Source organism: Mustela putorius, unplaced genomic scaffold, assembly GCF_011764305.1.
Source record: "Mustela putorius furo isolate JIRA1106 unplaced genomic scaffold, ASM1176430v1.1 tig00003859_pilon_pilon_pilon, whole genome shotgun sequence".
NCBI lineage: Eukaryota > Metazoa > Chordata > Mammalia > Carnivora > Mustelidae > Mustela > Mustela putorius.
Window position 1 is genome coordinate 22,996,592 of NW_025422011.1, and position 21,578 is coordinate 23,018,169.

The 21,578-nt window shown below is 44.5% G+C and overlaps 1 protein-coding gene across 2 annotated transcripts in view; it reads right to left on the bottom strand.

Annotated features, from left to right (window-relative positions):
• The window catches only part of NELL1 (neural EGFL like 1), an 831,926-nt gene that overhangs the window by 740,027 nt on the left and 70,321 nt on the right, over positions 1 to 21,578 (bottom strand). For both annotated transcript variants that reach the window (XM_004752144.3, XM_004752143.3), the window contains exon 3: positions 16,462 to 16,612. In XM_004752144.3, the coding sequence (XP_004752201.2) occupies positions 16,462 to 16,612 (151 nt within the window). The remainder of the gene's footprint in view (positions 1 to 16,461; positions 16,613 to 21,578) is intronic.

Genomic DNA, 21,578 nt, shown 5'->3' on the forward strand with positions numbered 1-21,578 from the left:
ATCAAGTATATTTAAAAAAAAAAAAAAAAAAAAAGAGGGAAATTAAGAACTAGACCTAGTATTACTGCCTACCCAGGGGAATCTAGAGAAGGGCCCTCAGTCCACCTCTTTGAGGTGATCTAAGAGCTTCCTTGTGGCTCATCTTCATTTGCTAAAGCAAGTGCTCCCCAGGAACATGCAAATGAGTCCCAAAGCAGCCCTGACATTCCCATGGAGCAGCACGTGTATCACTACTGAACATAGGCTGAGCCCATTCGTATGTAGGTTACTGCTGCCCTTTTTAAAAATGTAATTACAGTGTTTGCACCTTATCTCATTTTCAAGATCTAGCTACCAAGGCTCAATTAAAATTCCAAGTGTCAAAGTGAGAAAAGCCCCAAGTGGAGGTCATCCTGAGTTTTAAATGTATGAAAACAGTTGGACATTTTACAATCATAACAAGTCCTCTTGGAGATGGACATGATTATCCTACAATGAATTCAAGACACTTTACAGGGCCAGTGCCAGCATGTGGAACCCCCGTGTACTTCTTAGAAGGAGCTGGTTAGAAGCTGCTAATCCTCACAGCAGAAGAATGAACACAGCCACCCCTTCCCCAATCTTCTCACAATCACGCTAAAGCTCATCTTACTGTGGTAGGAGAGACGTGAGGACAGGATGCTCCAGAGTAAACTCTAAGCAAGGATACTAGTCCTACATAGGCTATCGGCAGCCAGAGGAGGCAGCAGAGTGGAAGGAGTAAGACACCACGCCTCTTCCATCATGACCAGAAATACCCTCCCTCCCTTCCCAATACAAGCACCCTTGGCCCGGCAAACTCCGTCTTCCAGTTCCAGGTCAAATGCCTCCTTCTCTAGAAAGCTTCCTGACTTCTCCCTACAGGAGTCAGCAGTTTTCATACCGGTGTTACCACAGGAATTCCCCACCCCCACGCCATTCATTCAAGAAACTTTGGTTGGTGCCAGGAGTCATTCAAGGTGCTTAATGTAGCAAAGAAGTACATAGGTTCTGCACCTGATTTGCTTATCTAAGATGGGGGGGGGGGGACACAAATAAACACTGCTTAAATAAACAAACTGCTTAAGTTTATAGAAACATACCGCAGGGTGGCAGTGACAGAGCAGGGGAGGGATGGGTGGTTCTTGATAGGGACATCAGAGGCGCCTTGAGAGACAAGATGTAAGTCAACACAGGAAAGGACGAGTGAACCAAGCAAGGACTGAAGCCTGCAGAAGAAGGGTGTTCTTGGACAAGGAAATGTTGCATGAGAGCCTTGGGACAAAGGCCATAAGGAGCTGGACAGGTTTGCGAAACCTCCGGGAGACTGCTGTGCCTGAGTGACCATGCAGGAGGGGCAAGCAGGGGACAGAGTGTGCGCACGCACGCACGCACGCGCGCGCACACACACACACACACACTTGCAGCCATGGTCAGCCCTTTGGATCAGATCCTGAAGCCACCGAACGGTGCCGAGGAAAGGAGCCACGTGGGTGCTATAATTGTCGATAGGCCCATATCCCCTAAAGGCAGATCTCCACCTCCCCAGCAAATGACCCAGCACCAGGTTTATAAAAGACATTTAGTAACTCTTCAGAGAGGGAAGAGAGCAGGATGGACCCTGAACTGGCCACGGGCATACTTAGGCACACAGCACTGGCCGTCGCCTACCCAACCTCCTCACAAAAGCATCAGCCTCCTAAGTTCCGCGTGTACCCAGGGCTACTGTACATCAGGCTTGATTCGGAAACACTGCTACTCTCCAGGCTCCATAATAAGCAATCATTCTCCTCTCCAAAAAACCAGAACAGCAAGAGTCACTACCGAAAAAGCTTGCTCAAAATTCTTGGCCTGTCAACACAGCATTCAGTACTGTTCCATCGCGACTACCGCATAGACGGAGCAACTCCTGTCACCCTCAGTAAGACCCACTACAGAGCTTCAACCGTCTTCTAGGAAGGAGCTCAAGGGGTCTGGTAGATTAGTTCTTCATCCCTGAGGTACCATCCAGCCGTCGTCCATAACTCAGAATCCTCCGGGTACAGTACACAAGATGAAACGTGATCTTGAACCCCTGGAGTTGCTGTGCTTACCATGTTTTAGAGCCTTTGCTAAAAGGAAGTGGGAAAAGATTCCTCTAAATTCTCGTGGCTTTCCGCAAGTTTGAAGCACCTGAATTTTTCCACACAATCCACTCATTTCTGATTTCTGGGGTCCACGGTGGCTTCAAGGAGGATAATTTGGTATCAATAAAGCCTATGTGTCATGTGTCTCGTGGTCTAGACAGCTCAGGAGTGATTTATCTTACTGTCATCAGAAACGAGTCTCCTCTGACACTTCAGAAGCAGACAATGCTCCTCTCTTTCTGGCTCTTAAACTTGACAGGAGGAGCACGTCCCAGGCGCCCCCCTCAGGGCCCCAGCCAGACTGGCCCGGCCCTGGATCCCTCCAGAGCATTGTGAGAGCAGCCTTCAGCAGCCGGGCTCTCACCGCCAGCCGCAGGGAGCAGTGTGCAAGCACCAGTGACCAGCGATGCACCCGCCCTGGGGTCAACCACATCAGGCCTCTCTTGATCTCTCGACCTGCCAGTCCAGGCAAACTGACCTATCCCACGATGCTCAGGGTTCTCAGACTCTCCAAGGCCATCAAGTTGCTGCCTTCTGTACAGATAGCCCACGGTTGCCTCAGATCAACGCTATACTCGCGGTATTTCCTAGCGTTAGAAGGCTAGTTTGAAGCATATTCAACACTCCCCCACAGCACTCCAGGACAAAGTTGAGGAAATGCCGTGGTTCCTTAACCAAGTTTAAGGAACCACAAAATACACTGAGTAAGAAAAGGTGCTGAGGAACCAGGCACCAGGGTGTGACTCCCAGCCCCACCATTTTACCACGCGGGGATCCTTGACAAAGCAACCAACAATCTCATCCATGAACTGGTAACAGAACCGATTTTGTCATTTTGCCAAAATTAAAGGACACTTCTGAAGTGCCTAATAGAGTCCCTACGACCTTATTACATGATTTTAAAGAGCCCTGAATATGCTAATATTCTGATTCTCCAATTAAGTGATGGAGTGTCCTCTTTTGCAAGTTTATTTCATCTCATACCTTTGGTTTTACAAAACCTTTCAGTTGTGCAGGCCAATGGTCCTTGGAATGTATTTGGGAGAAGTTCTATGCTAGTCAGCGGTGTGTGCCCTGAGTCAGGCTGGAATTACAAACTCAACACATCTGACTCACCAAAACTTATTACTCCCATGAAGCAGTACCAGAGGTAAGAGATGAAAAATTATATTTAAATCACACTAGGTCAAAATCCTTAAGGACTGTCTGGGTCTCATTTTAAATTCTCACACTTGAACTTTTTTTCTGGTTCTACTACTTCATATCAGCATAACACTGGACAAATTTCTCAACCTCTCTGAACGGCAGTTCCCTGATCTCTGAGATTAAAAGAACATATTGGTGGTGATAGGGACAAAAGCAGACAATGAAGGTCAAACACATGACATGTTTTAGGTATCTGTTTCTCCCCCTTCACTAGGTCTCAAGAGAAATGGAAATTCAGTCTGAAGGGTCATCAGACCAACAGTGTTTAGCCCAAGATTCTCTAAGACAAAAGACAAGAAGCACCAAAGGAACTCCAATGCACTTGTTTCGAGAAAGAATACTGGAAACTGCTACAAAACATTCCTTTCTCTTGTTCATTTGAATCGAGGCAACTCAAGGCCCTGAATATACAGTACAGTATCCAGAGAGAAATTATTGCATATTCCTCAGACAACCAAGTACGTGGAGTCAAATCAGGGCAGAACAAAAGGAAACAAATGGCCTAGCATGGGTGATTTTCACAGTCCCATTTAAACTCGGTGCAGATCCGTTTTAACAAAGCCAATTCCGCTGAACCAACAAGAACTACTCAGTTCGGGTTTTCAAAGAAAGTTCTCATAGGAGAATTTGTTGTTCTATTCCCAGTGGATCATGAACAATTCCCAAGGATTCCATGATTTCAAGAACCAAACCCTGTCTTCCAAACTAAGAGTTACCCCCAAAGTCAGCCAGAAATGCCTCATCAGACTGTAAAGTTCCCAAATTGGACTTAAGAAAATGTGGTGACCATGGACACCAGAAAATGCAAGATCTGTGGTAATTTGTGGAACACAATCTACAGCAGCTTCTGAAATAAATCCTGCTTGGAAGGTGTAGTGTGGGGAACCCATGGAGTTCTCCACTAGCTCCAGCTCGCTGCCCTCCTAGTTCTTTCTTCCTACATCAATTTGAAGAACACCATTGCAAACCCCAAGTCCTGAACTGGCCGCCTCCTCTTGCGACGAAGATACCAACACAAAAAGGCGTCCTCTGCAGAGCCACCAACTACGTCCAGCATTAAAGCCCCGATCTCAGCAGGTCCCTCAACCACATCTAGAACGCCTCATCAACACCCCAACTCCTACAGTGGGGAGCATCTCCAGTGCCTACAAGGGCCAGGAGGGCATCTCACAGGACTGAGGTGGGCTGAGACTCCAGTCATTTCCTTGAAATCATCAATCCCTCTCTTAAGTCCAAGTTTAAAAAACAGCAGCAACCCACACATGGCCTCACAGTCACAGGGAAACCATTAGGAAGCTAGTGCCTGGCAACCTACAGAAGACAGGCACTATCTTTCCGTGAGAAGCCAGAAAGCTCAACTTTTCAGGCCAAATACCCCAATTTCAAAGTGTCAGCCACTAATTCGGAACTTTTAATACATTTTTAGAGGAAGAATACCATAGGGGTCATCATAGGGAAGCAAATGAACCATTTGTGCAAGTCAACTATCGGCCTGCTGTGGGACCTTTCTTCTCAAAGATGAAATCCAGGCTCCAGTCCTGCCAGGCTACCTTTCATGGGGAGTTTTCCCATGTCACTGCTATGACCCCTTGCAGTTTCTGTCCTGTGCCTGCACATCCCTCATAAGAACATCCTCCTCCCACATACCCCACACCCCACTGCCCACGTCTGCAGACACCACTGTCGTCCTAGGAGGAGACCCTATACTTCTCAGGAAAGACCGTCAGTGGCTGGAAGAACCTTGTTCTGGTGGTCTCCAGATGACACTGCCATGCTTCAGGTGATCAACTGCCAGTTCTGTCCTGCCAGGCCAGGATTATCGGCAACCAAAGCTGTCAAGGAAGGGGCAGACCTAAACAAAGCACAGTAGTTGAGTTCCTTTATTCTACTAAATTATGTAATTGTAGTTTCAAATTATTGGGAAGTTATTCTGATTTCCAAAAAACAGTTCTCATGAATGGGTCAATTTTCTTGGCCTATGGCTGGTGTTCGAGAAGGGATTTGGGCCCTGAAATTATGTGGCCTGTATAAATAGCATACCTGGTCATTTTGGAAGCACTCTCGTACTAAAATTGTCAAGACGGCTATTACTGCCGGCCTCCGCTCACCCACAACCACTCCTTCTCCTCGCGCTCAGTTTACAGAGTCCCATACACACCAGCCCTCAGTCTATCCCCCAAGCATAGCAGGCCGGATCCTGCTACAGGACCACAGCACTTCGAGTCTCCACTACGTGGGACACTCGTCTTTCTGATTTCCTCCTAGTTGGCTCTTTCTTTAGGTCCAGTCTAAGTGCCCCAACCTCATGGAACCTTCTTTGGCAGCCTTTATTCTCCACAGACCTGTTACTCATCCCTCCTCTGTTCTATTTTCCTCCTTGACCTTTGTCTTTAGGTTCCATTTTTGTCCACATTTATCTGACTTGCCCCAGGAGAAAGCAAACTCCCTGAACACAAGTCACTTGCATGTCCTTTTCACCACTGCAGACTCCAATGTTCTTGCCTGCAGATTAATATGTAATGCATTAGTAATTGAGGACAGATAAATTCCAATCTGACAAGTAAGAGGAGGTACAGGGAGAGGACTGATCGAGGGCTGTTGCTTTTCATGGACAAAGCAGAGACCTGAGCCCACGTCTTCTGACCGCAGGCCCAGCAATCCTGCCATGGCACCACCCTCGTCAATGGACTGACGGTCTGGAGTGCCCTCCACCCAGAACTCAGCAAGCCAGAGGGTTCAATCTTCCAACCGTGACAAGGCTTAGCTGCCCCTATTTCCTGCCACAGAACCAAATGAATGAACACCTACTACCCAGACGTTCAAGTGTTTCACAACAACTAAGTCCAAGGAAAGTCAAAGACGACCATTTCAATTCTCTAAAATTCCACTGAACTTAAGTGATTTTATGCATAAATATTAATGAAACTGTGACTTTTTACTAAAGAAGTAAAGGTTAATTGCTACATTTGCTGTTTTTCCATTTCTCAGACACTAGGCAATCCGAAATCTAATATGCATATATGCAAGCATGAGCAATTTGCCCAAAACATTATAATCTATTGCTAGGATACTTCTGGTCTTCAATTAAGGTCAAAAGTCATCTGAACAGTTTCATTTCTTCTGACAAAGATTTAAATTTTACTTAATTAGTGTGTTCCTCAAAAATCTTATTTCCTTGACATGAGGTCCTTCCACTCATTTTTGTCCATCTGCAAATTACCCCTTGCTAATACACACTGCAGCCTGGAGACTTTCCCTTGAAGCTGTGCCTGAACCCTGCAAGGTTTAAAAGTAAAAAGGATAAGCCCAGATTCCAGGTTTCTTGTCTAGTGGCATTGGGGAGAATCTCTAGATGAACACTTTTAGCTTTTAGTTGGTTCCTCCAAGAAACCTCCTCCATTCAGAAGCAAGTGACCCCATTTCTCAGAAACTACTTCCCATTCTTTATTACCCTTTTTAGCTTTTCTAGGTTTTTATTCAACTAAAAACCAAAACAAAGTAAATTTAAGGAACTACACTATGGCACATGAACATGGATAACTTACCCTCCCCCAACCTTCCAAACCTTAGAACAAATCACTCCCAGTAGCCTGAGCTAGAACTGATGGCCTCCCCCCGGACTCCTCCCTGTCCGACGCCCACCATTCTATATTGAACTAGACCTGGTTCACCCTATCTCTTAATTATCTCTTAATCAACTTCCTTCCCTCTGCAACACCATCATCTGACCTCATCTAGGACCCATTCTCTTAGCCACAACCGAGGCTCTTCACGGCTGCAGCAACCTCCTACTGGCCTTTGGTCACCAACTTTGAGCCATACCATTCTCCGCTAAGCAGCCAGGGATGATCCTCCAAAAACAAGCCGTGCCACAGCTGCACTTCCGTCACTGCCACGGCTCCCTGTTGCTCTAGGAAAGGCCAAATCCTTTCAACGGCCCATAAAGCCATTCACCATCCTCCCTCCTCCTGCCTGACTCTCCAGGTTCCCTTATCTCCACACCTTGCCCCGCCCACCTTACCTATGCTGTCCCCACCCACCATTAACAATGCATTTTCCCTGTTCTTTTAACGCAGGAGAGGGCTCATCTCTTGCCCTTTCTCATCTCACTCATGCCACACCCAGAACCCTCTCCCACTTGTCTTCTGACAGATTTCTAGTTACTCTATTTTACCCATTACACCGAGCTCTCAGTGAGCAGACTTTTCAAGCTTTGGGAAGGACAAGATCCTGGATTCCTCCTGTCAGAGTATTAGCCACACGTCCTCATGCTTAATGATCCTCCGCACTGTGTGCCAGGGTGCAGCACCACACAGCATTTCGTGTGTTTCCATCACTATTTCCTGAAGGTGGAAAATGGAGCTTACAGTCCAACCTGAACATAGTTTTAAATCCAAAGCCTCGAACAGTTTTTGTTCAGAATATGGAGGCTTGCCGCCAACCTGCAGCTCAAAAGCAGCATGGCTGGATCTACATTAGGGCAAGATTCAAAGTTGAATGTTGTTCTCCTTCTTCCCAAACAGAAGCCGCGTAATAACTGAAAACACCTACTTTTTATTTATTTATTTTTTAAGATTTTATTTATCTACTTGACAGAGATCACAAGTAGGCAGAGGCAGGCGAGCAGGTGAAGGGCAGGAAGCAGGCTCCCTGCCGAGGAGAGAGCCCAGTGCGGGGTTCAATGTGGGGCTCCATGTAGGGCTCGATCCCAGGACTCTGAGATCACGACCTGAGCCAAAGGCAGAGGCCTAACCCACTGAGCCACCCAGGTGCCCCTACACCTACTTTTTTTTTTTTTTTAAAGATTTTATTTATTTATTTATTTGACAGACAGAGAGAGAGAGAGCACGCGCACAGGTAAGGAGAGCGGCAGGCAGAGAGGGAGAAGCAGGCTCTTTGCTGAGCAGGGAGCCCGATGCAGGGCTCGATCCCAGGACCCTGAGACCATGACCCAAGCCGAAGGCAGATGCCCAGCCAACTGAGCCACCCAGGCACCCCCCTACACCTAAAATACACCTTATACTGTATCTTCTTGGAGGAAAGAATTAAAACATCCAAGTTTACCTAAAAAGTTTGAACACTTTTTTTTTTTTTTATAAGAGTTTTAGAAGGAGAACCCAAGCAAGCCTGGGGGAAGGGGCTTAGGGAAAGGGAGAGACTCTGAAGCAGATTCCACGCTGAGCACAGAGCCTGACAAGGGGCTCAATGTTATGACCCTAAGATCATGACCTGAGCCTACGAAACCAAGAGTCTGACACTTAACCAACTGAGCAACCCAGGTACCCCTGAAAAATATACTTTTAATTGCCCCAGGAGAACATTCTCTTGGGCTGGCTTCACCAAACCATGTAACACACTTAAGAATATCCTCTCCCCAACCTCCTACCTTCCATTCTGCTGCTCAATTATCTGAAAGTACAAAATAAATATTGGTTTAAATCATTCATAATTACAAAGGTAAGCCCGCTTAGAAATTACAAAATGTATTCTGTTAGGAGAACCCATTATTTTAGTTTACAACAATCTCTTGATGTGAAAACCTCATCACTATTTCAAATGGTGAGAAGGTCCCCATATATCCTTTTTCCTTCTGTAGTATCTGGGGAAGAACTAATAAATGTGGAAAGCAGCCCTTAGAGGAAGCAGAAGGACATTTGTTGAGGGTCTTGACAGGAGACATAGGAGGAACCATTCCCTCAAGTATTGCTGTTGGTCCTCTCAGGGTTTCCAGACGCGCTAACCGGCACCTTCACTTTACACGAACACACACGGAGGCAAATGAACTCCTACAGCTCACACATCTGGGAATTCAGAGTCCTAGGTTCAATTCCTGGTGTACCTGGCATCGAAGTGCAAAGAACTCTGGAAATGAGAACGGTATCTTCTGAAATCCGAGGTTTCCTTTGATGAGGGGGAGAGGCTTCCTTAGGAAACCAGAAATGTCCTCCTCATCTTCTCCTAGAACCGTTGCACAGAAAGCTTTGTCTTAGACCTCTTGCTTTCAGCCGTCTAACGATGCTGAAATTTTATTTGTAATTTAGGAATACAATTGAAAAACAGAAGATCTGCCATTAAATCTTACAGATTTGCATACACTGGCAGAACGTTCAATTAGATTTAATCTATGTTAATTAAGCTTTCCATTTTAGCACAGCTCTGTATTAACACACATAAATCAGGAAAAATAAACCTCAAATCTGCAATGGATATGAAGAGTTGTCACTCTTTCTAAGGGCTCTATCGGTAACTGCAAAACACAAAAACAAAACCACCCCCACCAAATCACAAATTACAAATCTAGAATAACAGAGTGCCCATTACATAAGATTATACTTCAACTGCTACCTGCAGATACATTTTCATCAGTCCTCCCTATACCTGAGTTTTCCATTTCATTATCTCCTCACTTAAGATCTTCATGGGAACTCACCTGACTCAGTTACCTAGGGAGTTTCCACATATTGGTGGGCCAAGAAGTTCACTCCTGGTTTAAAGGCATCACAACCTCCCCCCAATGATCCACCTCTGGCTGCTGGATCCCCACCAGGTGAGAGAGATGGCTGCCTTTGGCTAAGAAAACTATTCAGCCATTAAAAGAACTCTTCCACCATTAAATCAATAATGGCCTTGCCTGAGAGTAGCCAGAAGCCTAGTAGAAACTGGAAACTGACTCCAGAACAGTAAATGTAGTTTTTCTGCCCAATGGTTTTGGAAAAGACAACTGTATGATCACTTCCCATGGAGCCCAAGAAGGCTGGGGACAGTGTTCAGATCCAGTATGCTCTTCCTCCACTGTGCTCCATCAGCGAAGGGAACTTTGACTGGAAACTGAACGCTACCAAAGAGTCTGGGTGATAGACATTATTTTCCTTTAACCACTGAACTGAAGAAAAGGAACTATATGCTTATCTGGCCTCCCTCTGCATCCTGTTTTCCCCACAGTATCAAAATTCCACTTTTTCTCTTAGGTACCCAGAACTAAGCTAGGGGTTTTATAAGTAGCTCTAATCATCACAAAAATCCTAAGGTACTATTCATTTCAGTTTCCAGATACCAACACCTTCACCCTTTTCACCGTCTTATGCAAGATGCAACATATCCCAGGCAGTCTCTGTGCCTGGGATAAGAGATTCCATGTGAACCTTTGAAACTGTCCATGAAATTTCTGAGCACTCCTGACCAGGGAGAGAGAAAATGAATCTTTGGAACATTCTAGACTTGCTAAGTGCATACTATTTATGTAAGAGTACTTCATATTCAAGAAAACCCTGTGACAGTCTCTCAACTAGGCTACTTTCCTAATTTGGGCACAGACTGCACTGGAAACATCCCCAACAATTGAGAGCAAGACTGCATAGCTACTCCAATGCCCATGTTCTCGCTTCTTTGCCACAATGCAAAACCCGATTTCCCAGTCCTGGCCAATGCAATGTGGAACACGTCACACATGACCCTTCCAGATCTGACCCTTCAACCTACTCCAGGAGAACAGAACAAAAATCTAATCCTAGAAGTTGGGAGTCTACCTCTCTCAGGTCACACAGTTCCAGCAGATAAGTGCACACAGAAATTGAGTAACACAACTGGAAAGTGTCACATATGAAGTTATATCTGTCTGTAGCTACATACACAAGAGCTACTCATCCATTTAAATGTGCCATATTTAAAGGTGTAAGGTCACCAGAAAAAAAAATTCAGCAATCTCCAAAGTCTAAAATTTCTCCCCACTTATTTTTCTGGGTTTTCTTCAGAAAAACCCAGAAGTCACACATTAAAATTTTCAAAGTGATTGAAAACCTAAACATCCCAACTTGGATCAAGGAGGAAGTCAAACTAAAATTAACAACTGCAGGAAAGTACAGAGAGGTACAGAATGATAGCAGTGACCTGTATTTGAAACAATACACAAGAAAATATGAAGCCTTCAGTGATCTTGCTAAACACTGAAAACATCTAAGAAGCTACTAAAAATAAACAGAGTAATCAAAAAGGAGGTAAAAAAGCAGAAATCAATGAATTTAAAATGAAAAACAGATTTGACCAATAAAACAAAGAATGGTTTCATTTAAAAAGCCAATAAATTATACAGTCCCCTGATAAGCCTGGCCAAGAAGGAAATACTTGTATTTCACATTATGAAATAAAGATATAACCAAACATATATAAAAACAGAGAACAGACTGTCCAACCCTCTGCCCCCAGAAAACAGGGCTCAGTGAAAGGATTTTTGACAAAACATAAGTTGACAAAGTTTAAAATTATCTAATACCGTAAGAAGTGGAAAATGAACATTTTAGTCATGAAAGATTTCTCAGCCTTCCCAAATACAAGTATCAGCTCATATCATTTTCAGGCTGACTCTACCAGAAATATTTATGATAGACGGATTACCTATATATTTCAAGTCCAGAGAGTATTTCACAAAGCCTCCAATTAGCTCACACAGAAAAAAAATACTATTTAAATTTTTTTTATTTTTTTTTAAATCTTAAAAAAATCCTTTTTTAAAGATTTTTTAAAAAGAATCTTAAAAAAAAGATTTTTTTTTTTTTAACAAATCGGAGCCACCCAGGCGCCCCCCTATTATTTCAATTCTTTTTTTTTTTTAAGATTTTTTTATTTATTTATTTATTTATTTATTTATTTATTTATATATTTGACAGAGAGAGATCACAAGTAGGCAGAGAGGCAGGCAGAGAGAGAAGGGAAGCAGGCTCCCCGCTGAGCAGAGAGCCCAATGTAGGGCTCGATCCCAGGACCTCGAGATTACAACCTGAGCCAAAGGCAAAGGCTTTAACCCACTGAGCCACTCAGGTGCCCCTAGGCCAGCTTTTTAATGTCTGTCTGTAAAGATGTCAGCTGGATTTTTCGAAGGGATTACGTTGAATCTGTAGGGTTTTTTTAGGGAGTATTGCCATTTGGTGTCAATTTCATTGACATGAAATTTCTTTCCCTTTTATATTCTCTTTAATTTTAAACAGTGTTTTATAGTTTCAGAGTACAGCATTTGCATGACTTTTGCTTTTTAAAGTATAGTGGCATCAGATGATAAAGGGAATTGTTTTCATAATCTCACTTTGTTTGCTCATTGCTACTTTACAGAAATGTACCTGACGTTTCGTTGGACCTTGTATGATGCAGACTTGCCGACCTCATTAGTTTCTTAGTGAAGCGCTCTTCATACATACCAGATCTTGTTATTTGCAGATAGGACAGAAAGAAAATTAGCTCTACCTGGTTGCCTTATTTTCTTGCCTAACTGGCCTGGCTAGAATTTCCAGAGCAGTGTTGAATGGAAGTGGTGAGAACAAGTAGTCTTGTGCCTGCTGTGAAGGAGGACCGCTTTGCTCGTCACCACGGAGTGTGATGGTAGCTTGTGTTAGATGTTCTTAGCCAGGTGGAAGTTGCTTTCCGTTACTGGTTTGCGGAGTCTGTGCCTACGATGTATGTTGGTTTTTATCTTGAAAGGGTATCTTTTTTTTTTTTCTTTGCTCCGCTCCCCAAGTGCTGTTTCTGCATATGTGGAGATGATCATGTTTTTATTCTGTTATTGATGTGTGGTGTATTATATTAATTAAATTTTGGATGTTGGACCAAGATTGCATTTCTGGGATAAACCACACTTAATCATGTTGTATAATCCCTTTTATAGATTCCTGGACTTGGTAGTATATTATTGAGAACTCTAACATCAATATGCAGAAGAGCTACTAGTCTGTGGTTGATACCTTTGTCTGGTTTTGGTATCTGGACTTTTAAGCTGTGTGGAGAGCCTTCCCCCACCCCAAGCCAACATTTGCCCATTGTATACTAGGTCCCTGGCATTTGAGTTGTATATTCTTTTTTTGATGATCCTCCTTGATTGAAGTTACACCATTTTGAATTTTGAAAATGTTTCTTCTATTTTAAACAGCTATTCCATTTTTGTCTTCCATTGTCTAGAATCTCCATAATAGCGAGGAATAAAAAAACAGATTAAAGTTCCTTACAAAAGACAGGAAGACGGCAGCCAATCCAGTCTTCAGTGTGTTCCTAAATCTGTTTGATATGTCTGGTCGTTTCTATCTATCAATCTGTCTTACATATAAATATGTATGTATGTAGCTTTTTTTCTGATACACTGAAAGACCAAAAAAAAAAAAAGAATAGTGGTTACATTTTCTTTCTTGGTATCTTTTTGAGATGAGAGATGAAAAGGAGGAAATCTGCAATTCACGTAATCACATAATGTTGAACTCTTCCTGGGGAAAATCCTTGAATTCTCTTACTAATGTTGTATTTAGGAGTATTACAACGATATTAAAAACAATAGCAATACTGATAGTAGCAACTAGTTTTACTTTAAGCACTGATAAAAGGCACTGTCCTAAATGCTGGACACTAAACTCATGACATACTTATTAACTCATTAAGAATTGAAATAGTAGGGGCGTCTGGGTGGTTCAGGCAAATCCATAAAGCCAGAAAAGACATGAGTGGTCACCTAAAGCTGGGGTGCTATGGGGAGATGGTTAAGGGGCACCTTTAAGGGTGTGGTATTTCTCTGGGAGGTAATGGAAATCTGTGGAGGACTATGTTGAATGCACAACTCTGAATATACTGAAAAATAGTGAAATAGAAACATTTTCAAAATTGTCTGGAAACCCAAGTGCCCACTTTCCCATATTGGGAAACCCAATATCCCAATTGTGGCAGATACATTTTTAATTCACTTGGATCATGAGTGATACAAAGAAGATCATATGGCAAAGAACCATGAAAAGAACTGTGGAGTCTCACCTTCTAGGCAGGCTGTTAGATCCCTGACAGATTCCAATTTCTCCATCTAACCTATCCTGTCCCTAAATCCTCCACTACTGAATCAAAAGCCTCAAATCCTTGGTCATCTTCTATATCTGGTTGGAGGTCCATGATCAATGTCTCCAAGACAATCTGCTCCTCTAGACATTGTCCTGGGAAGAAATCTGAGAAGTGATGGAAGATTCTCTATTACAGATAGGAACACTGCTGGACTGTAATAGCTGAATTCCTAAAAATACACAATCATATATCCCTCTTACATGCCAGGTCTCCTTAACTAGGTGAACATCTGCTTTAGTGTGGAAACCAGGTAGTCTCTCTGACCATAGCCAGTGCATGACAGATTCTGGCAATTCCAAGTCTTGATTAGAGCAAACAAACATGGAGGAAGGCACCACAGAACTCCAAGGGGGAGGGGAATTCTCCATTTCCTTATGTTTATTATTTTTTCAATCAAGATGAGGTTTTCCTATTACAATGAAAAATGCTGAGATGATTCTCCATTCAAGGACCCCCAGGTTGCTTTAGAAACCTGCAAGGGAAGGGAAGGGGGCATCAGATGACCGTGTGGCCACACAAATTGTTTTTTAAACCTTTCTTAAAAGGAGTTGGGTTTAAAAAAAAAAAAAATCCAAAAGAGAAAGCCAGGTAGTAGCTTTAAGATTTATACTTAGACCAGAAGAAATGTATATTTAAGGGCAGTCCACTTTGCAGGCCCTATCCTCTTCCACCGTCACAAGCAACCCTGCCAAGTAGATGGCCACCGCCCTTCATCCCAAGGAAAGGGAGTTCTGAGACCTTCACTGGTGCAGCAGAGCGAGACCTAGAACTCCAGGCCCCATCAGGCTGGCTCTGCAGTCAGTGCTCTCTCTACTACAACAGTTGCCATTCCTCTCACTTCTCACCCGCCCTGGGTCCCCCCCCCCTGCTTTCATGGAGATTCAAGACCCTCTACATTCCATCCTTGGACTCTTGTATGGCCCTCCTACTGAGGCCACCCTCACACCCAACCCCTCCATGCTGCCCCGGGAGGAGGGGGTGCAGGGGGCTGGCAAGTACATGACCCTTCCAGGTCTGTGAAGCAGAGACTGGCTGGACACCTCCATGTTGGAGTAACAAGGACTCCTACGCCTTCTCCGCGTCTACAGAACACTTGGCCTCTGACCTGTACCAGCTCCCCAACACGTGCCACCTCACTTTCTCTGGCTGACTCAGAAACAGCCAAATTCTGATGCTGACAACATTCCCTATGTAAGGATTGGGGTCCGTCACATCCCTTTGAGGCAGAGATCAAGTTCAACCATTGAAACAAGGACACTGGATCCTCACCTCTGGAAAGAGGCGCATGGAGAGCCTATGCACCAGCCTCATTAGTCTGTTTTCTGCACCTCTCCATTCCACCCCCAAAATTACATTTTCCTGCATTTCTCTTCTGACTGCCCACCCTGTTCCTGCTCAGTACCTCAAGACTTCCTGACCTGCCAGAATTCTGGCCCTTCCAGAGTTGCCCCTCTGTGCGCTCTTCCCTAACCACTGACCTAGCATCCCGAACTGCCTTTACAGAGCTCTGCTCTTGACAGGTCCACCTGAATAGGTTTACCTGAATTCAGGTTCCCAGAAGCAGACTGACACATGAACCTGAGAACAAGTGATTTCCTAAGAAGTGTTGGGGGGTGGGGGCAGGGAGAGTAGCAGGACCTGGAAGCCTCAGTCTAATCCCAGGTACCACTGAGGAATTAATCAAGATGCAGAGCCAGTCTGGCTTTAAGGCCTCCAAGGCAAAGGAACTAGGCTTCTGAACTCCTGCATTCTGTCAATCACTGACTACAGGCTGCCTGGGGGAATCGGTGAACTCCCAGACACTTCTGTTCTCTCTAGTGGCTATAGAGGTGCCCATGTCTATAGTACTGCTCCTCCCTGCCCTCCCCGAGCTCCGCAGCCCCCTCCCTACACACAATGTGCCAATGACTGACCCCACACACCTCTTGCTTCCCAAAGATCACAGATTACAAAGATCACAGAGATTACAAGTAGGCAGAGAGGCAGGCAGAGAGAGAGGAGGAAGCAGGCTCCCTGATAAGCAGAGAGCCCCGATGCAGGGCTCGATCCCAGAACCCTGAGATCATGACCTGAGCCAAAGGCAGAGGCTTAACCCACTGAGCTGCCCAGGCACCCCCCAAAGTAAGTTCTTAATGCAAAGAAAATTCATCAGTGTGTTCAACAGCAACAAGGTCTCAGCTAGCTACATGCCCTCTTAGAGATACAACCTCCCAATTCCAAGGCATTTTTATAGCCCATTAATTCTAAGTACACTTTCGAAAGTACAGCTTACCTGTGTTCCAGCTCTCGTATGGAGAGGATCACTCCTGAAGTCGATGGCTTCTGCTGCACGGTGGCCAAAAAGGTGAAGTCGCTCTTGTTCCGGAACAGCTGGATTAATTTCTCACTCACATGAGGGGCCGCATGGATCTCTCTGTCTGTATCTAGGAGTCAAGAAGGAAATGCAGAAACACAGGGGGACAGAGAACAAGGAGGAGGAAAAGGACACAGAACGAAGGAGAGGGTAAGGAAGAAAGAGAAAAGACACAATTAGAAATGTCCAGAGGATCCTGGTTCCATTTCTCATGCCCCTCGCCCCCCTCCCCCACTGATACCCTGCTTTCAGGCACCACCCACCCCTTCATCCGGCAGCACCCATTCAACACAGAAACCGGAAATGCCACTTCCGTCACTGTATCCACTTGTCACCTGGACAAGTTCATCGTGGGCCAGCCAGTGATCTTCTGACAGAAATTGTGATGGGACACTGAGCAAGGCGGCCGACTACAAGCAGATGAAGTTGCTGTAAAAAAGCTGAGAGACCATCGGATAAATGGATCCTCAATTCAGAGAATCCAGTGTTTAAAGCAGGTCCTAAATTCCACTCAGCAGGCCCCAGCAGGACTTTTCCCCATTGACTCGGTCTCTCTTCATGAGGCGTAGAGAGAAACCTGTCCTTGCTTTGGACCCAGCAGAGACTGACTAGTGTTGATAATGTCAGACAATTCCACTTTTGATTAAACAATCTGTGATCTTTAAAGGTGCCTGGGATTTCTCTGTAAACATGGAGTGGATGACTCCACTCCTGAAATATTAAAGCGGAGGTCAATTCAGCAGGCTTAGAGAACTGGGAGTCCAACTAATCGTGCTCCTGGCCAGGAATCGCTTTCTTCAAGTTCTGCCTAATGAGACATTCATCATTTCATACTCCGACCCTCCCCCTCCATGCCCCAATCATGATAAACTAGGTGTTCTCGCTATCGCACAACTCACCCCCTCAAATCAGAAACTCACCACCAACAGAGCAGAATTATAACTTCAGAGGATGACAAATGAATACCAAAGGAATGTTTGGTTCCTCCTCCCATGCCCTGACCCCATCCATCCTCTGCAGAAATACTTCGTTTTTTAAACTCCTGGAGAAATAACCAAGACCCTCAAAATATCTGTGGCCCAAGCAACATCACAGACTATAGGGACCTTGAAGAACCTCATCCTGAAGAGTGGTTTCTAATGGTAAAACAATCCTCAAGTTCTTGACCTTGGGCCTCAGTCTTCTCATCTCCAAAATGGGGGTGGGGTAGAGGAGGAGAGGGGAACCAGGGGATTTCTCTAGGCCTCTCCATCCTCGGGTAATCCCTCGAGCTACTGTTGGAAAGACCATCTTCCATCTGTAGAAGTCTAGGCTATGCGAGGCAGGGAGCGACGTTTGTCCTCTATCTTGGAGGCACCTAACCCAGGTGGAGGACCTACTCACAGAAAACCCACCTAAGACATTTGATTTTCTACCCAAAGAAAGGCCTTCATCACTTCAGTGTTAAGTGGCAGGCTTTTAGTTTTTGTCAAGGGTGGAGCTAAGTGCCACTCAGGGAATGCTTTAACATCTTCTACAAAATCCCAGCCAAAGACTTTGCAGGACAATATTCAAGATCTATTAAATGTATGAAGTAATCGCTTTGTCAACTAGAGATCATTAGCAAATGTTTATTAACATTTTTATACTGCTGGGTACAAGTCCTAATAAATTCCACCTAAAATTTAGTGCCACAGACACATACACGTGTGCGTGGCTCTTGAGATTTACATGTTTACTTTTGCCCTTTTTGCTGTTTCCTTCTTTATTTGTCTATTAGGAATTAACTGATGGGCAGTGTTGGCCCAGAGAGCTCATCAGAGGTTCTAAAGCAGGAGCCCAATGCGAAGGGACAATGACCAGTCAGCCACGATATTCAGAGCTCTTTCCTCCAGCAGGCACATCAGTGATGACTGTCCTCACCTCTCACTCCATTCTCTTGATATCACTCCAGCTCCATGACCAATGACACTCAAGTATATATCTACCACCCCCAATCTCTTCTTCTTTTTTTTTTTTTAAGATATTTACTTATTTGTTTATTTGACAGAGAGAGAGATCACAAGCAGGCAGAGAGGCAGGCGGGGGGAGAGGGGGAGCAGTTTCCCTGCTGAGCAGAGAGCCCGATGCGGGGCTCGATCCCAGGACCCCGAGATCACAACCTGAGCCGAAGGCAGAGGCTTAACCCACTGAGCCACCCAGGCATCCCTACCCAGTCTCTTCTTCAACAGACACGTTCAATATCCTTACTACTTCCACATGAAGGTCTAGTAAGTATTTCACATTGTATATGCTGAGGACAAAACCCTTGTCCTCCCCTCTGCCCAGCCCTCGATTTTCCCCTGGAGCTCACAATCTTAGTAAATGGCAGCACCCAGGTCAAACCAAAAAGACCAGAAGTTGTCCTTCAACCCTCTTTTTCTTCTACTCTCCACATCCAATCCAAGAGCAAATCATGAGGATGCCCAGGTCTGGAAATCTGTCCGCTTCCCCCCAACTCCACTCAAACTCCTCTCCAAGCTGCACCTCTCACTGGGGCACCTCCAACAGCCTAACTGGTCTCCCTGCTTCCATACTGCCTTGCTTTCTCCATTCTCCACGGCAGTCCAAGAGATCATTTTAACACCTAAATCAGCATCCTTGCATTCTCTTGCTAAAAACCCTCCATGGCTTCCCAGTCCTCCCAGGACAAAAATCCAGGCTTTTTAGCATGGCCCACAAGGTCACATACCAAATGACTTGCCTATGTCTCCCAATTCCATACTCTTCTTCCACACCCAAGCCCACTCCTGCCTCAGGGACTTTGTACTACTCTTCCCTTGTCCCACAGAGCTCTTCCCCCACCCTCCCCATGCCTGGCTCCATTAGCTCCAATGGCAAATGCAACTCCTGGTCACTCCCTCCAAAGCAGGCTCTCCAGAAACATTGAATACACCACTCTGGTTATTTTCTCCATTCCACTCAATTACTGTACTCTTTCTTTGTATTACTCATTTCATGTTTGTTCTGTTTTTTACTGTATTTCCTTTCTTCCCCTCTCTAGACTACAAGCTCCATAAGGACAGGCAGATTTATTCATTCACGTTGTATCCACAGTTCTCAATGCCTGGTATTAAACAGGCATCCAATAAAGACACCTGGATTTATTTTCCATTTACTTTTATCATGTATGCTGTTATTTCAAAGAACCACCAAGATTACGGTCAGAAAAGAATAGGATACCTTTCAGAAAAGGAGAAAATAAATGGTTACGTGTCACATGTTTGTGGTTTTAAGTTTAAAGAAAAGCATGTTCAGGGCCAATTCAGCCCCTCCTGTTTATAGGACACCCCATCTAACAGTCTAATCCAATAAAACCACACTACTAATCACCCCACCCCTCTACAAAACTGCGCATTTCTTCTGCCGACTTCTCATTTCTCTTTGTGAATAACTGACACATTGAAATAAAGAGACCCCCATTAGCACTCACCAGAGTGAAACGTAAAAAACATCTATTTTCAAACATGGGAGACTTTATGAGCATTCTCATTTTCAGAAAAGCTCTTTCAAGTAAATGCTTACCATAACTCAGCTGCCAAAAGAACACCAGATATTAATTTCACTTCTTACAACATAGAGGCAAGAACAGTGAACCAGGTTTCAAGGGACTGAAGACTACCAAGTTTGACAGATAACTAGCTGTGTGATCTTGGATAAGACACTTTACCTCTCTGAGCCTCACACTCCATATCTGAAACTAGACATGACTGGAGATTATGGGGCTCAAGTTCTCTCCAGGACTCATTTCTGTTTATCACCATACCCTGCTGCTAGCCACCTAGCAAAGGGCAGGACTGAAGGGATTTTCCACCTATGAAACACCTCAATTCTACAATTCTCTTCTGCTGATTTTCCAAATCAACATAAATGTAAAGTTATCAATTGCTGGAACCAGTGATGGTCCACCTACTTTTCTCTTTCCGGGAGTTAAATGAGCTACCTATGAAAGCCAATTAATGAGAATCTATAGTAAGTATTGTACTGCCGTATGCAACCATTATGATGTGCTTTCTATATTATTGGAGAATATTCAATTCTGCTAGAGAGAACAAGAGAAACAAGCAGGATGAATAGAGCTCATAGGAAGTGTTAAATATAGATAGCAAGTTAGAAACCTGTAAAACGTGTTTTTCAACATAGATCCAGTAAACGAAACCTAAATGTGTTGAACACAGATAAAAAGGACTGAATGAGCATGTTACCGAGGAAAGGAATGGGGTGGAAGAACCAAGTCATAATGTACAAATCACAACACCTTCAAAATGACAGCTAGATCATCCCTAAATCGGATAACTATCTTGGATACTCATTCCAATCCCATTCTGGCCCCACGTGTACTCTGCCTGAGAAATGCTAACCAAACCCATCACAACTCACCAGACTGACGCACACCTGCAGCTGGGACCAGGAGTACTTGCCATCCCCAAGAGTGGAAATGCACTGACACCAGGCACCTCCCATCTGCTGAACTCCACCTTCTTAGAACCCCCGCTCCAGTCCATGTAACCTCTGCATCAGCAAAGAAGCTGATGGGGCAAAGACTGAACACGTGAACAATGCAAAACCCAGGAATCCAGTTTGGTGGCACATCCTTTCCATAGCATGGACCCTATCCTACTCCATTTCTTTCCCATGCTTCCTCCTGGACATTGTGGATTTATTTAATAAGTCGCATGATAGGGGCGCCTGGGTTGCTCAGTGGGTTAAAGCCTTTGTTTTCGGCTCAGGTCATGATCCCAGGGTCCTGGGATCAATCCCCGCATCGGGCTCTCTGCTCAGCGAGGAGCCTGCTTCCACCTCTCATTCTCTCTCTCTCTCTGCCTGTCTCTCTGCCTACTTGTGATCTCTGTCAAATAAATAAATAAAATCTTTAATAAAAAAAAAAAAAGCCGCATGATTCAAGCATCTGAATTTGGTTGGTGAAGTGGTTTTGTGACCTCTGAAGGAACCACCACCACTTACAGTGAACATTTTACATTAAAAAAGTTGTCCTTCCAAACGTCCAGAGGTTTTAT